This window comes from Physeter macrocephalus, chromosome 18 (genome assembly GCF_002837175.3).
Source record: "Physeter macrocephalus isolate SW-GA chromosome 18, ASM283717v5, whole genome shotgun sequence".
Taxonomy (NCBI): Eukaryota; Metazoa; Chordata; class Mammalia; order Artiodactyla; family Physeteridae; genus Physeter; species Physeter macrocephalus.
The window spans coordinates 67516866-67532032 of record NC_041231.1 but is presented as its reverse complement, the minus strand read 5'-3'; the positions used below and the strand labels follow the sequence as shown (position 1 = coordinate 67532032).

The window sequence follows — 15167 nt, the reverse complement described above, 5'->3', positions numbered from 1 at the left end:
GACCACAACGCTATGAGACTAGATATCAATTACAGGGAAAAAAATCTGTAAAAAATACAAACACATGGAGGCTAAACAATACACTACTTAATAACCAAGAGATCACTGAAGAAATCAAAGAGGAAATCAAAAAATACATAGAAACAAATGACAATGAAAACACGTTGACCCAAAACCTGTGGGATGCAGTAAAAGCAGTTCTAAGAGGGAAGTTTTTAGCAATACAATCCTACCTTAAGAAACAAGAAACACCACAAATAAACAACCGAACCTTCTGTGAGTTTCTTTTGTCTCATCAGCAATAGTAGTGTATTGGGTTTGGTTCCAAAACTCTTACTCTTGGAGATAAACTGGGCTGAGTGCATCAGAATTACCTGGAGATCTTAGAAAAATGAAAATTAATGGGACGTAGTTGGAACTTCTAAACTCAGAACTTCCACTGGCCTGAGTGATCTTAAAGTATTTACTCTATTGAAAAGTCTATGCTTCCTCCATGATAGCAAAAATTTCCTCTTTGGCTTTTTAAATTCTGTATGATTCAGCAAGGAAATGAACTTCATTATGAAAAATAACTTTACAAAGAAAAACTGTTTATACTGACATGTTTATAAGTGTTTGATTATAATTTATTTTTTCTCATAAAACCCCTAGTAAGTAAAAGGAAACACAACTGATAAATAGTATAAATACTTACTTAGGTCACAGGATTTTTTTTTTATTAGAATAAGTTGTAAAATGTAAGATTGAGTTCTTAGTCAAAATTGTCCCTATGTGCTTGTAGCATTTACAATTGGGTTGAGTGTTTATACATCCAGTATTCTTGGACTTATTGAATCAGAGGTACATATCTTTTTTTCCAGTGCACTACTTCAATCATTAAAAGTCATTTCTCTTTGAAAAAATACCACTGCTTCCAACATGCACTTTCTTATGATTTACTTTTTAAGAAATTAAAGTGCCTTTTTCATAAAAAGAGATTTTACAATATAACTTTTATATTAGAATTATGTTTTTGCTAAGAAAGATGAAGTATTTTACTTGAAATGTATTTTATCCTTATGATATGCCAACAGAATATTTACTGATCCAGTTTATTAGGCTGTTTTCCAAGCAGCTGCTTTTGAGATTGTAGATTAAGTATAAAAAGGAAATATAACTTGTCTGTGATGAAAAAATGAGAGTTCAGTGAGCAAAATGGTGGTGTTTTCAGCCCAATTCCATCCATTATTTGTCTTTTCTACATAAAGGATCACTCCACTTATAATAAGCCAAGGGTGAGACATCTATTAGAATAGTGAGGAATCTACTTAGAAAATGTATTATGAATGAGAAGTACGCAGTTTCGGAAATAGGAGGGAAAAAAACAAACAAACAAACAAAAAACGATTGTAATAGAAAGTCACATCTTTGGGGGAATTGGGTCTTACTGACTTTCATTTTCACATAACAGAGTATTAGGGGGTAGGTGCACGGACTTTGAATGAGGTAGGAAGCCAAGGAAGGAAAGAAACTTTTATATCCAGGATGGTCAGATGGACAGGTCTCTCCATAAATTGGCTTTAGCCTGCTTCCTAGGTCATGATCATCCTTTCTTTAATGTTGACTTTTCTCATTCTTTTTTTCCCCTATTTTTGTCTCCTACTTCTTAATTTTCAAATTTAATCCATTTGTGAAGTTTATATTTTTACCATTATTGAGAATATCTTAACTGGTACAATCATTGCATAGATACTTGGAGAAGTGACCCCATGAACCTATAGAAATTCAATAAATGAATTAAAATATTAATATTAAAGACATATTTCCAACATGAGTTAAATTTTTTAGTAGCTCCTCTGAAATGAGATTTCTTTTCTGAGGTTTCTTTTGATATTTTAACAAAATCAATCAACAGAACTTAAAGCAGATTATGACTCAGCTGGAGAAGGGAAAAATTTTAAGTAATTCTAACTTTCACCAACTGGTTCAAAGGCTGAAGGGGCTTCGAAATAAAAACTTGCTTTTCTAATGTAAGCTGTAAATATTTTGGTCTAAAGAAGTGAAAAATTCTACAAATATATAAAGAATAAAGCAACACCCCTTTGAGCTAAGCAGTTTATAACTGGGCATAGCTTCAGAAGGAGAAAATGAACACTAAGTTATGTGACTGGGTTCAAGTTTACAAAATCCTTGTCCAACAAATAGCCTAATTCCCCACCAATAACAAAGAGCATAGACCTTGCAACTTTTTAATTTCAACCCAAAGTCTAGGAACCCTGGAGTCTGGCAGTTGACAAAGCACACTATATTCATTTCACAAAGATTTATTGAGTACCCCTTATTTGCAAAGAGCTGTGTCTGTGACGGTCATGCATTGGAAAACAAGGGCCTTTGCCAGGTACCTCTTCTCTATTTGGGAAAAAGAGATATAACAAATAAGCAAAAAAAATCATTATAAATGATCGTTGTGACACCTGCTATGCAGAAAACAAGTAGTTATGAGTGCAGAGAACAGAGGTCCTGATCTCATCTGATGAATCGGGAAAGACTTAGTAAGGAAATGATGTCTCATCTGAGGTTGGGAAGGAGGCAAAGGTTGGGGCCGGGCTGGGCATCCAGGCAGAGGGAACAGCATGGGTAAAGTTTTCCAGGCAGGAAAGAAAAGGAACAGGATGAGCTTGAGAAAATGAAAGCAAGTCAGAGTATTGAGGAAACCACTGGGATCCAGAAATATGGTTTAAAGTTAGCAAGAAGTAAGACTGCTGGACCTCTCTTCCTCACTGGCCTCATCTGAACTTGTGAGAAGAAAGCAGGGAGTGAGGTGAGGCGTCTCCAAGATTTTGTGCAAGAGGAATTGATATTTATAAAAAGTAGACCACAGGCCACTTCCTTTGTAGACAGTATTTTATTTCAGTTTCAAAACAATCATAAAGGGGGCTTCCCTGGTGGCGCTAGTGCTTGCGCGTCCGCCTGCCGATGCAGGTGAACCGGGTTCGCGCCCCGGTCTGGGAGGATCCCACATGCCGCACGGAAGAGGCCACAGCAGAGGGAGGCCCGCATACCACAAAAAAAAAAAAAAAAAAAAAAAAAAATCATAAAGTAGGTTTTATCCCCTTTATTTTACATATGAAGAAACTGAGGCTCCGAAAGTGTAAATAATGTGTACAGGATTCCACAGAATGGGCTTCAAAGCTGGTACTTGACTAATTTTTCTTAAGAAACTGCCCCCCCTCCCCCAAAAAAACCTATTGCTGAAGCTGCATCACCACCCTCTTGGACATCTCCTCTCTGGAATCACAGGCTTCCTTCTGGTTAAATGACAGGACAGGATGGAGATATCAGGACAGGAACTAAGTAACCACCGAGGCCACCTGACTTCCTTCAGTTTCCAGATGAGGAAACTGAAGACTAAATATGCCAAGTGACACACCCAAGGGCCGGTGTGAGTGATTGCCAGAGCCTGGGTTTATTGTGAACCACCTTCTTTGGCAGCCACAGTTCCAAAGGTTAGAGGCTAAGAGAGCCATTGTTTATCTAAAACTCTGACAAAAATGTACTGAGGTAGCCACATTTATTGAAAAAAGTCATCTTGACTTTTGGAAGCAAAACCTCTTTTTATCCTCCTCATTAATAATGTCTGTTTGTGTTCTGTCTACATAATTAGAAATCCTTCTGTGTAAATAAACCAAGCTAATTTATTTTCTATCACATGGAGATAAACTGCCTTGCTCCTATTTCTAAAACTTCTCTGAAAACTTTTGGAGTTAATGGGAATTGGATAACTATTAAGATGCTTTAGAAGAGAACATTTGAGGTGAGTGGAATAGGAGAAGAAGCTCTATAAACTCAAAATTGGTTTTTAATGTTTGAGATTTTTCAGGAAACCAAAACCTGAGCCCTGTTGGCCTATGCCAAATTGTTTTCTAAATGGATGAATTTGTATAATATGTTCAGGAAGAACATTCTGTTTAAAATGGCTAAATGCAAATTAATTGGACTTTTAACATTAAAAAAAAAAAGAATGCCAGTGAGCAGGTATTTTAATAGAAGCAGTTCTGAAATATTAAGTATTAATTATATTTTGTTAAGTTCTCCACTAGAGGGCAAAAAGAACATATCAGCAAAATAGGTGCCTTAATGACAGGCTGGTATTTGAAACCAGGCATGTTTTGGGTTATCTCATTGTCAGTTATCATTTAAAAATGTACTTAGGGCTTCCCTGGTGGTGCATGGTTGAGAGTCCGCCTGCCGATGCAGGGGACACGGGTTCGTGCCCTGGTCGGGGAAGATCCCACATGCCGCGGAGCGGCTGGACCCGTGAGCCATGTCTCCTGAGCCTGCGCATCCGGAGCCTGTGCTCTGCAACGGGAGAGGCCACAACAGTGAGAGGCCCAAGTACCGCAAAAAAAAAAAAAAACCCAAAAAAGAATGTACTTAATATAATCACAAGCAGTTGACTTGTATATTTATTCCAGGAAAGAAGAACAATCCATTTTTTATGTATCTGTCCCTAAGCTCATGTATTGCCATCTAGCTGAAAGTTTTCATTGTAACGCTTTTAGTAAAATCACATTAAAAATTTGCTAATTCGAAAGAGATGTGCAGTAGGATGCAGGCTGGATGGCATTTTTAGCAAGGAAAATTATATCTGGAGAAAGATTCGTTTTAAAGCTCTTGTAAAATAACATGCTGGCCCCTTAGAATTGATAGACCATGCTTGTGTTTCATAGGCATTGTTTGCACCTTGTTCAGATGGAGGCACTAAGGAAAAATGAGCCCCTAGTTTTTCACAGCATTCAGCTGCCACCTGCTGCATCTGCACTGCCTGGTGTCTTAGACCAGGTTCCTTAGAAGCTGAGCCTGAGACAGGGTTTCTGGTATTTGTGATTTGCTGAAGGCATGGCTCTCCAGAAAAATGTCCTGTAAGGGAGGGTGTACATTGTGTTTGGGAAGGGCAAGGAGAAGAGGAAGAGTGATCTCAGACAGGCTAGCCATTGCCTAATTCACAGGGAGAGGGCTCTGGAGCATAAGTTGCAAGGTCACCCACCCTTGAGGCAAAGGAGCTGCCCTTGGATACACCTTACCAGTCATCATCAGCTGTGGGTCTCGGTGTGGGTAGAGGGTCAAGGAACTCAGCGTTGGGATGCTCTTCTCAGCTGAGGACGATGGTCTGTAGAAGGAGGCAGCTACGGGCTCTGAAATAAATGAAATCCCTGATGGAGGCGTTTATCTTTGCAAATTGAGTCTTTAAAATATATGTATTTTGTATGTATGTTTTTGTGCTCACTTCGGCACATACATATATACAAAATACATACACATATTTAAAAGATATTTAAATATGTATTTCTTAAAAGATATTTAAGAAAAGGAATAGCATTAAAAGAAGGTTAGATAAGCAATTATCTTTTATATGAGGTTGATCCCTATGAAATTGCCTTATTCAATAGTTCCTGATGTAGGAAAACATCAGTTTTATCAGTTTCACGTAGTTCAACCTAATTGTTAGTCTCATTGCTTTAATTTCTTTTACCTTTCTACTTACTCCATGCAACAAAAGCCATAGGTGATATGTGGCATTTACATAGTTAAGGAGTCTCTTATTTTGAAACTTAAGGGCAAAATTTTCCTATGTTGCTTCCTTTTGCTTAATGTGACTACTGTTTTACTTCTTTTACTAAAATATGACCATAAAATTGTTTCTGATTGCTAAATTTGTTGAAGTTTACCCATGTGTGACTGATCAAAGTACAACTAGACACTTGATTAACAGCCATCAAATAATGATACCCATTTGTCCACATATAAGCCATATGGTCCATATGTCCTGTGAATCAAATAGAAATCTCTTTTGCAGAAGAAGGATATCACGGTGGGATTGGATCTTTCCTCAGGTTGTTTAAAAGTGTTCACATAGCTCCCATTGGACACTGAAACGCTTCCTTAGTTCTTAAGACATTCAAACGACGTGTAAGATCACTCCTCAAAGAATTACAGCTCAATCATTGGTACATCTTAAAACTTTGTGACTATATTATTAGGAATGCATGTTTATGATGGTCACATCTTCCTGTTCAGTGATTTTTTTTTACCAGTATATAATTATTTTTGGTCCCTTATAAAATTTTTTCTTGAATTCCATTTTAAAGATAATAAGGCTGGGGGCTTCCCTGGTGGCGCAGTGGTTGAGAGTCCGCCTGCCGATGCAGGGCAACCCCCGTGAGCCATGGCCGCTGAGCCTGCGCGTCCGGAGCCTGTGCTCCGCAACGGGAGAGGCCACAACAGAGGGAGGCCCTCATACCACAAAAAAAAAAAAAAAAAAAAAAAAAGATAATAAGGCTGCACTTCTAGTTTTATTTTGGCTAATATTGGACAGATACATCTTTTCCTCCTTTTTTTCAATTTTTATATGTCTTCTTGTTTGTGTGTGTCTCTTATTGAGCATATATTTTCCCATCTTGATTTTTTATTTTATCACAAGAGACTTCTCTTCTTGTCTGAGATTATCTTATTACATGATGTTAATTCTGCCATATTATTTTACATTTTCCATTACTATAATTTCTTATCTCTTCTTTCCAGTTTTCCATTCAAGAGATATGGGTTTATTAGCATAGAATTTATTCATCCTATTTTGTTGTTATGATTGCCCTAAGCTTAGGGCTTATATTCACTTTTATACACCCCTGTCAATATCTATGTTTTCTCCCAGGAACACAAGTTCATTTGGTCCCTTCCATCATTTTTCATCATGTTGATACTGTCCAATTCTAGATTTTTATTTCTGGGATTTTACGGTTATAATTTCTCTCTTTCATAGCTTTTTGTGGCTTTTTTTATGGCAATGATACACTTGCTCAGGGTGTTTCATTACCTTACCTTCCTATATTTCTTGCTGCCTCCTTCTGTGTTTATTTATCTTCTTATTTGAGTCCTTGGTCCAAGAAAGTTTTAAGGTGGGTCTTTATTTGGCAAATAGTCTCAGGCCCTGCATGACTGAGAACATATTTTATGCTTCTGTATTTATATGATATTTTAACAGTGCATCAAATTTTAGGTGATAAAAATCTTAGACAAATATGGTAGCATTTTTACCCTGATTTTCAAAAGATCTCACTCACTCTTTGGAATGGCTGAAACCTACTAACATAACATAACTAAACATAGAGTTTTTCCATGGGTTTTTAGCAACCAGTAAATACCCCACCTATTTCATGATTTTTAATTTGGATAAAGAGATACCTTGATGTTAGGATGTGGTTCTACCAGGACTGTAGCAGGGAGTGAAAGAAGACAGTCTCCAGAGGGGAGATCTTAGATTACAACAAGGCTCCAGAAAGCAAGGCTGTCAGAATCCCTCAGGAATGGCTGCCATCTAAGACCAAGTTGCAGTGCCTGGCAGGACAATATAGTTGGGGCAGGGGCTGGTGGTGGGGCAGAGATCATGCGTGTACTGAAAGCTCAAAGGCATATAACTGACATGATAAGAGTGTTAGGAGGTGCTTACATTGTTTCTGAAATGTGGCTTGGAATAATGCAGAGGGAGATGTGGGGATGGAGGAACAGTGTCCAAGTCCAGGGAGGCAGGACTGGCAGGCACCATGCAGGAGGCAGTCTTCCACTTGACCTGTAGGCTTACTGTCCTCAGCTCATCTGCCTACCAATGATTCACACATCCTCTCCCTCAAAGATGCTGCTGGGGGTGTCATTTTAGGAGAGAGCAGAGTGGGGTCTGGTCCGAGGTCTCTGGAGGTGATGGGGGCACAGACTGACCCCATCACAGTCATGCCTGTTCTTCATCTTCAGAAACACTTCCAAATTTTTATGTTACACCAGTTGACATCTCTTGACATACTCCTGGGTTCTAGGGTAAGGTTCTTGCAACTAGTTACAAATTAGGAATAGCTGGGGTGGGGCTAAGGTAGGGCAGGAATTGTATGTCACATTGGAATAAAATGGCTAATACCCCTTCTGTTCTATAGAAGAGAGAGAACAGAGGGAGAAAAATTCTGCCAACATCATCTTTTGTGAAGGAGATATTTGGTTTATGATTGTACTAGAGTTAGTACTAGATTCTGAGAACAACTGAAAAGAATGTTTTGCCTGTAGTACTAAGCAACTAATTGTGCTCTTAAAGGGTAGAGGAAAGAGAACAGCAAATATACTTCCTTGTCAATTCCAACTTCAGGTTCCGGAATTTATTTTGAGTCCTAAAATGTTGTTAGAAGGTAGACTTTGCTTCATTTCCATTCCAACCCCGGAACTGTGCAATGAAGAAAGTGAATGAGGTGGTTAATCCCCCAGGGGATTAAGGTTTTTCAATTAAGAAAGAAGCAACTTTAGATGAAAAATGTGAGTAAACACGGGGAGGTGATGTTTGCCTTCAAAACAGGATGAGCACATAGAAGAAAAAATTCCATCCTGCTGCCCTTTTGAAGGTGGTCTTTGGAGGAAGAGGAAATTCAAATGTGTCCTGAGTCTGGGCCTCCTAGGGAAGAAAAAAAAAGGCCAAGAATAAAAAATAGTATAATTGGGGAATTTACAGCCATATCTCAAAAGACCTTTTACAAAGATCAGAGCAGAAAATTCCTGTTTTCTTACTGGTATAAGACTCAGCTGGTCCTTAGACACCCATATAATGATATGAATGATCAGGACTTAACAGGGAGTTGCCTGTGGGTTTTTAAAACAACATGTACCAAATTCCAGCTCAGCATTTGAGAATACTCAGGGAATACACAAAGGAATGCTGTGAAACTTCATAGTGTTTATAAAACTTCACACATGGAGCAAGTGGCACAGCTAAGAATTGATATTAAGGATCCCAGGTAAGATTCCATAGAGAGGTCATTTTTACCATCCCTGTAGGTGTAACTTCTGCCTCAGCTGTGGCTCAGTGCAGGAGATTCCAAAAGGGAAGAACCCTTTTTTTCGGAGACAGCATTTATGAATGAAGAGATTTTTGCTTCATTCAAGGACAGAAGGAACTGGCAATCACCTAGTTAGCACCCAGAATTTAAAGATGAGAACACTGAGGTCCAGAGACAAATGGTTTTTTCCAGTTTACATCAGAAGGTAGTGACATAGACAAACGTGTAAACCTTTGGGCATCACCCAAAATAGATGCTGTACCTTTAAATTCTAAAAATAAATATTCAAGCTACTGAAGTTGTTTTGTAATTTAAAAAAATATCCTAGGCTAATGCAGATGAAATCTTTAAGACATATGGATAGGAGTGGCATGTTTCTGATCATCATGAAAGCAGGTGTGTCCTCATAGCACACATATCGTGAGCTGCCCTCATTAAGGGCAAACTCAGAGCACTGCCCATGTTTTGTTCCAGGAATAGAATTTTTTTTTTTTAATGCACATAGTCTAATCTCCTGACTTAAAAAAAAATTAAAGTATAATTGATTTAATACAATGTTGTGTTAGTTTCAGGTGTACAGTAAAGTGATTCAGTTATATATATATATGTGTGTGTATATATATATATATATATATTCTTTTTCAGATTCTTTTCCCTTATAGGTTATTACAAGACATTGAGTACAGTCCCCTGTGCTATACAGTAGGTCCCTGTTGTTTATCTATTTTATATATAGTAGGTGGATAGGTAAATCCCAAACTCCAAATTTATCCCTCCCCCACCCCCTTTTCCCTTTGGTAACCATAAGTTTATTTTCTATGTCTGTGGATCCATTTCTGTTTTGTATATAAATTCATTTGTATCATTTTTTTTAGATTCCACATATAAGTGATACATATGTCTTTCTCTGGCTTACTTAGTATGATAATCTCTAGGTCCATCCATGTTGCTGCAACCAGGCATAGAATCTTGAGCAGTAAAATCAACCAACTAGTGCTAGCACATTATGGACCCTGTCCTCTAGCAGCTTGCAGTCTTTCTGGGCAATTAGACGGACTCATATTAAACAGCCTTGATTCATTTAATGAGCATTTTCAAGGGCTTAATCCTTGGCTTCCGAAGTGGAGCTGATACAGGCAAAATCCCTGCACAGTAATTCTCTAGCCTGGGTTTCTGATTTTCTCACTCGTTTGGTCCATTCATTCTGAATTTTCTCCTTATTTTCCCATCAGCCCAACGGTGAGTAACTTCTTTTCAGCTACTTACACCACATGAACTGTGTCCCTCTTATCTCTATGATGAGAATTATCCTGTAGATTTCAGCCTCTTGGGAAGAGATTCCTTCCTATTTCTAGACCAGGTCTGATTTATCTGTGATGAACCCTCCTAGCGCTCTGAACTTGTCCTTCAGAACACATTATATTGTGTTTGTTTCTGTGTATTCCTGATTATATAGTTAATATCTTCCTCTCCCGCTGCACTGAAGTCTCCAAGAGCAGGGAGGATGCCTATTCGCTGGCTGTCATATCTCTAACATCCAGTAAAGTGTCTGGTACATGAGTACATACTCAATAAAAAAACGCTGTGGTAAAGTATTTAATTACATAAGCACAGTGTAACTTAATTGATGAGGACATTTTGAATACAGCTAATTTCAGTTGTGAATAAATAAATATTTGAAAAACATCAATTCCATCAGTTCATACAAAAATCTTGGCTGTGGTCTCCTCAATTTATGGTATTGTTGGTCTCAGCTGAGACCCATTAGAAATGCAGATGCTCAGGACCCTCCCCAGACCAGCTGCGTCAGAATCTGAAATTTACAGGACTCGCCAGGTGCATCCTACGGGCTGGGATGTGTTGTAAATCAGGGATTAAAAACTCAAGTGTTTTGTTTGGCCAGGCGGATCCCCTAGGTGAGTGAAGTAAACCAGACATTTATGTATAAGCATGGTCATAGGTGACTTCTGACCCTTGACCTCCCTCTCTGGGACTGGTGGGCACTGTGTTGACTTGGAGATTAGCTTCGTCTAACAGGGGCAGCCATGTGCATATCAAGACGATTGCAGGCCTAGGGTTTCAGGATCCTTGAGCAGTTCAAGAGAAAGAGACACAAACCTGCAAGTAGAATCTATGGACTCAAACACTGACAACTAAATTCAGCTCTTTTTATTTATTATTTTTTCTTTTTTTTAAATTAAAGTATAATTAATATACAATGTGTTAGTTTCAGGTGTGCAGCAAAGTGATTCAGTTATACATATATATATATTCTTTTTCAGATTCTTTTCCATTATAGGCTATTAAAAGATATTGAATATAGTTCCCTGTGCTATACAGTAGGTCCTTGTTGTTTATGTATTTTATATAAATTAGTGTGTATCTGTTAATCCCAAATTCCCAATTTATCCTCCCCCCTTTCCTCTTTGGTAACCATAATTTTGTTTTCTATGTCTGTGGGTCTGTTTCTGTTTCGTATATAAGTTAATTTATATCACTTTTTTAGATTTCACATATAAGGGATATCATATGATGTTTGTCTTCCTCTGTCTGACTTTAAGCAGAAGAATCGTGAAGGACTTAAGCAGAACGCACACGTGCCACGGTGCTGGTTGAAACGTTTCTAGTTTGCAAAATTTCTTACCAATGAAGAGACTTTAGGGAATGCAGTAAACAATTCTGTCTTCACTAATGCAGATTTCTCTTTTCTCTATTTCATTCCTTCTCTCTTTCATTATTAATTTATTTATTCAATACATATTCTGTGTCTCCTGTGCTGAGTGGTCCCTGTGCCAGGTACAATTGACCTAAAAGTGAATAGCATCGAATGTACATGACATGCAGTGGCTCACAGTCTCACAGTGACGACACTGTACTCAGGAAACACAGTGCTTTATGTAGGTATCGCTGCAGTAATTGTCACGTCTATTTCTGAGAGATGTTCTTAAGATGGTTACACTCTAACTTGAGTGATTCACAAATCTCAGTGGGAGACAGAGTAGTGGGGACAGCTTCCTGAAGACAAATGGAGCAAAGGAGGTTTACAAGAGGATGTGGTTCAGCTAAAAAGCAATCCCGAGGAGTGAATTCTGAATAGCAGGTGTAGCACCCTCAGTGATTTAAAAATGAGAACGTTTCTTGTAACACTTCATCATTTTTGGCAGGCAAGAAAATCTACTTCATCTTTGCCCAGGAGGGACAGCTGTTTCACAAAGTTACAGCTCTGAATGCCATTCCTCGGTTAGATTAAGACTTAATTGATTTCACCACATTAGGCATATTTTCTTTTTTTCTAGGTGTAGGGTTCTCTCCAGTTGGTTGGCAGTAATTTTATCTGTCTTTGTCAGAGAAGAGAAGTTAGCTCTGGAGATGCAGTGACATTTATGAGAAAGTCCCACACTGGTAACAAACACTCCACAAGGCTTTATATTTGTGTAGTGGCAGCTGTGATAAAGAATGTAATAAAACTCAACCGAAGACTTCATTCAAATACGGTTTGTCGATTAGCCCACAGTGGTGAGTGAGCAAAGGTCTGATGAATGTTATACGATATCTGGGACTGGAGTTTCCATCCAGGATGAAAGGATGTTTTGTCTCATTTCACTCAAGCTTTCCATTTCATCGATCCATCTATGTTGAATAATTGTCTGAGGATAAAATTTGTAACTTTTCAGGGTTTTGGTTTTTTTTTTGAGACAAAATAGTAATTTGTCCTCTAGAACACTCACCACCAAGTAAACAGGCTTGGAGGACTCTCTCTGTCTTCCTGTATCCACTGACTCTGGATAACAAGCCATCCACCTATATGGAATTTATTTCAATGTTTTAGTGTCATCATTCTCATTCTGACTGTGAGAGGATGTTCCTGCCATATTTGTTCTCCCCATGTGACATCTCCAGACCTCATGTTTTACAAAACCTCTGCATTCTGCACACGTACCAACTTCAACAGTATTCCTCTGGAACATTTCGCAATTTTTCTTCCCTTCACTCACCCTAGAGAGTAGGGGGGCCTAGAGTCACCCAGGAAAACTTGAATTTATTCTATGCTCTAAGGCAACACTTTTATTTAGACCTTCTTCTTTATTCTCTGTCTCTCTGATTACTTACATATCTTCCAACCCTCCTCCCCCATCTATATTCTGCACATCAGCCAGGGTGACATTATTTGACATGAAAATCTGATTGCACGTGTCCCCTTCTTGCTTGGAGATTCAGTGGTTTCTCACTGCCTAGAGAATGAATCCCAGACTCCTAGTCTGACATACGAGCTTCATTGTCTGTGTCTCCTGAATGGAGACACCAGCTACACCAACGACTCCAAACTGCTTCTGATTCTGACACTCTTGCACATGGCTTTCCCTTTTGCAAAATGGCACACACACCACTCCCTCCCTCTGTCTCCCCACTCCTGTCTCCCGAGCATCTTCCCAGTGACATGTTACCACTGCCTACTGCTTTGAAAGAACAGTCTTCAGAGACTGTCACTCTGGATTCCAATCATGACTCTGCCACTTACTAGCTCTGGACCTTGAAGAAGTTATCCTGCCTCTTGGTGCTTTTGTTTCCTCATTTGTGAATCAGGGTAAAATTAGCGCTCACCTCACTAGGTTGCTGTCAACACTAAATAAACAAATACATATAACAAATTTATCATGTGAGTACACAATAAATTACTATGACTAACTCCATTAACAGTATCACATTTTATGTAATGTTTTTGGTCACCTTGAGGATAATAAGAAAGCAAACTTATTGGGACCCAGGATCATAAATAGAGGAAAGCATTCCAAAGCCAAATATAAATGATTCGGGGATTACCAATTAATTAGGATCAGTCATTTGCTGTTCTCTTTTGTTGGTTAGCATAGTTAATACATAGTTTTTGAAATTGAAGATTAGAATAAAATGGATTTAAATGAATGAATACCTATATTGGAAAGATGGGATAGAAGGTAAAACAGATATCACATAATTACTCAATTGCTTTTCCAATCTCAGTTGAATATTTTATTGGGGCAACAACTTTTTCAAATTTTAGGATGTTTATTCTACTCTATCTTAGGAGACTAGGAGAATGGGGATTTGCCATGGTACAAACTTCAATGATCCATAGAATTATCATACCATTTAGCCTAGGTATGCTAAAGATTTTGCTGTCCTAGGACCAATTGTCTTGGTCTGAAGTTTGAAGGGGTACATAGCATCTGATCCTAAGCCAGGTTTACAATCTCAGGGGACCCTGATGAACAGGAGAAAGTAGGTACTTTCAGCTGATTTTTGGAAAACTATTTGAATCTCTAGTTGGCTTGGGGACAGATCATGCTTCTATTTAAAATAATGGTCTCAGGAAGCTGGGATCCCTGAAGTTATGACACTCAAGAGAATTTCATAGTTGGGACAGAATTTAATGGTTGGCATTTAATGAAGCTGTAGCTTTAAATAAAAGCAGGCTCCTTTCTTGAAAATCAGCTAGAACAGAGGGAAAGTGAGATGGGACCTCCTTGGCCTCCCCATCAGCCTCTGGTGATGTCCTCCTAGGGCCAAGGGTGCATTGCTGGGAGCCCCTGAATTGCCCTGGAGCATCAGGGGCTGATCACTGATCCAATGATTTATTGATCAAATCAAGACCAGGTTGAGAGTAAAAGGGGGCCAATTATTTCCACAGCCCAGATTTGCCCAGGATAGTTGTTGAAACTGGGGATGCTCCAGTAAAATCAGGTATTGTGGTTACTCTAATGTTGGAGTGAGGAGAGATGGTCAAAAAATAAAGGGGGTAAGCAGATTTATTATAAATGATTGTTTTCTCCTTGTCTGTGTCCCTCATTCTGTCTCTTTTGCTTGCATATCTATCTATGACTTTTCTTCTGTCTGAATAGATTTAAGTGTATGTATAGTGCTTTGTTTTTAATAACAATCAAATCTTAATGTTTACATTGGTAGAATATGATCAGCAATAATATACTTACATCATCATTTAACTGTCAACTTAAATGAAATTTAAACATTTATCTCTCCTTACTTCTATCCCTGTTCACTTCCTGGGCGTCTTTTCTGTGAAGTTGAGTCATCCAATGATGGCTATTCCGGAACACGAAACTCTTGATTCTGAAGAGGTAAATGGAAGATACAATTGGAGATCTGTTTATCTGTTTCCATGTGATATTAGGTTGTAGAAATAAGCCAATCTTATTTTTTAAAAATATTAATAAAATCAGTTTTTTTTAAAAAAAAGAAAGAATGAACTGGCCTACTCTGATAGTCACATGAGTAAATTCTTGCTGCTTCTCAATGTGGAAGTTGTACTAGAGGTCCCCA

At 38.3% G+C, this 15167-nt stretch overlaps 1 protein-coding gene across 22 annotated transcripts in view; it reads left to right on the top strand.

The window, feature by feature from the left end:
• The window catches only part of MLIP (muscular LMNA interacting protein), a 283019-nt gene that overhangs the window by 255104 nt on the left and 12748 nt on the right, over nt 1-15167 (top strand). For 20 of the 22 annotated variants that reach the window (XM_055079757.1, XM_028479073.2, XM_028479091.2 and 17 more), the window contains one exon: nt 14912-14965. The exons of the other annotated variants lie outside the window; for them this stretch is intronic. In XM_055079757.1, coding sequence (XP_054935732.1) covers nt 14912-14965 — 54 coding nt within the window. The remainder of the gene's footprint in view (nt 1-14911; nt 14966-15167) is intronic. 22 annotated transcript variants of the gene reach the window in all.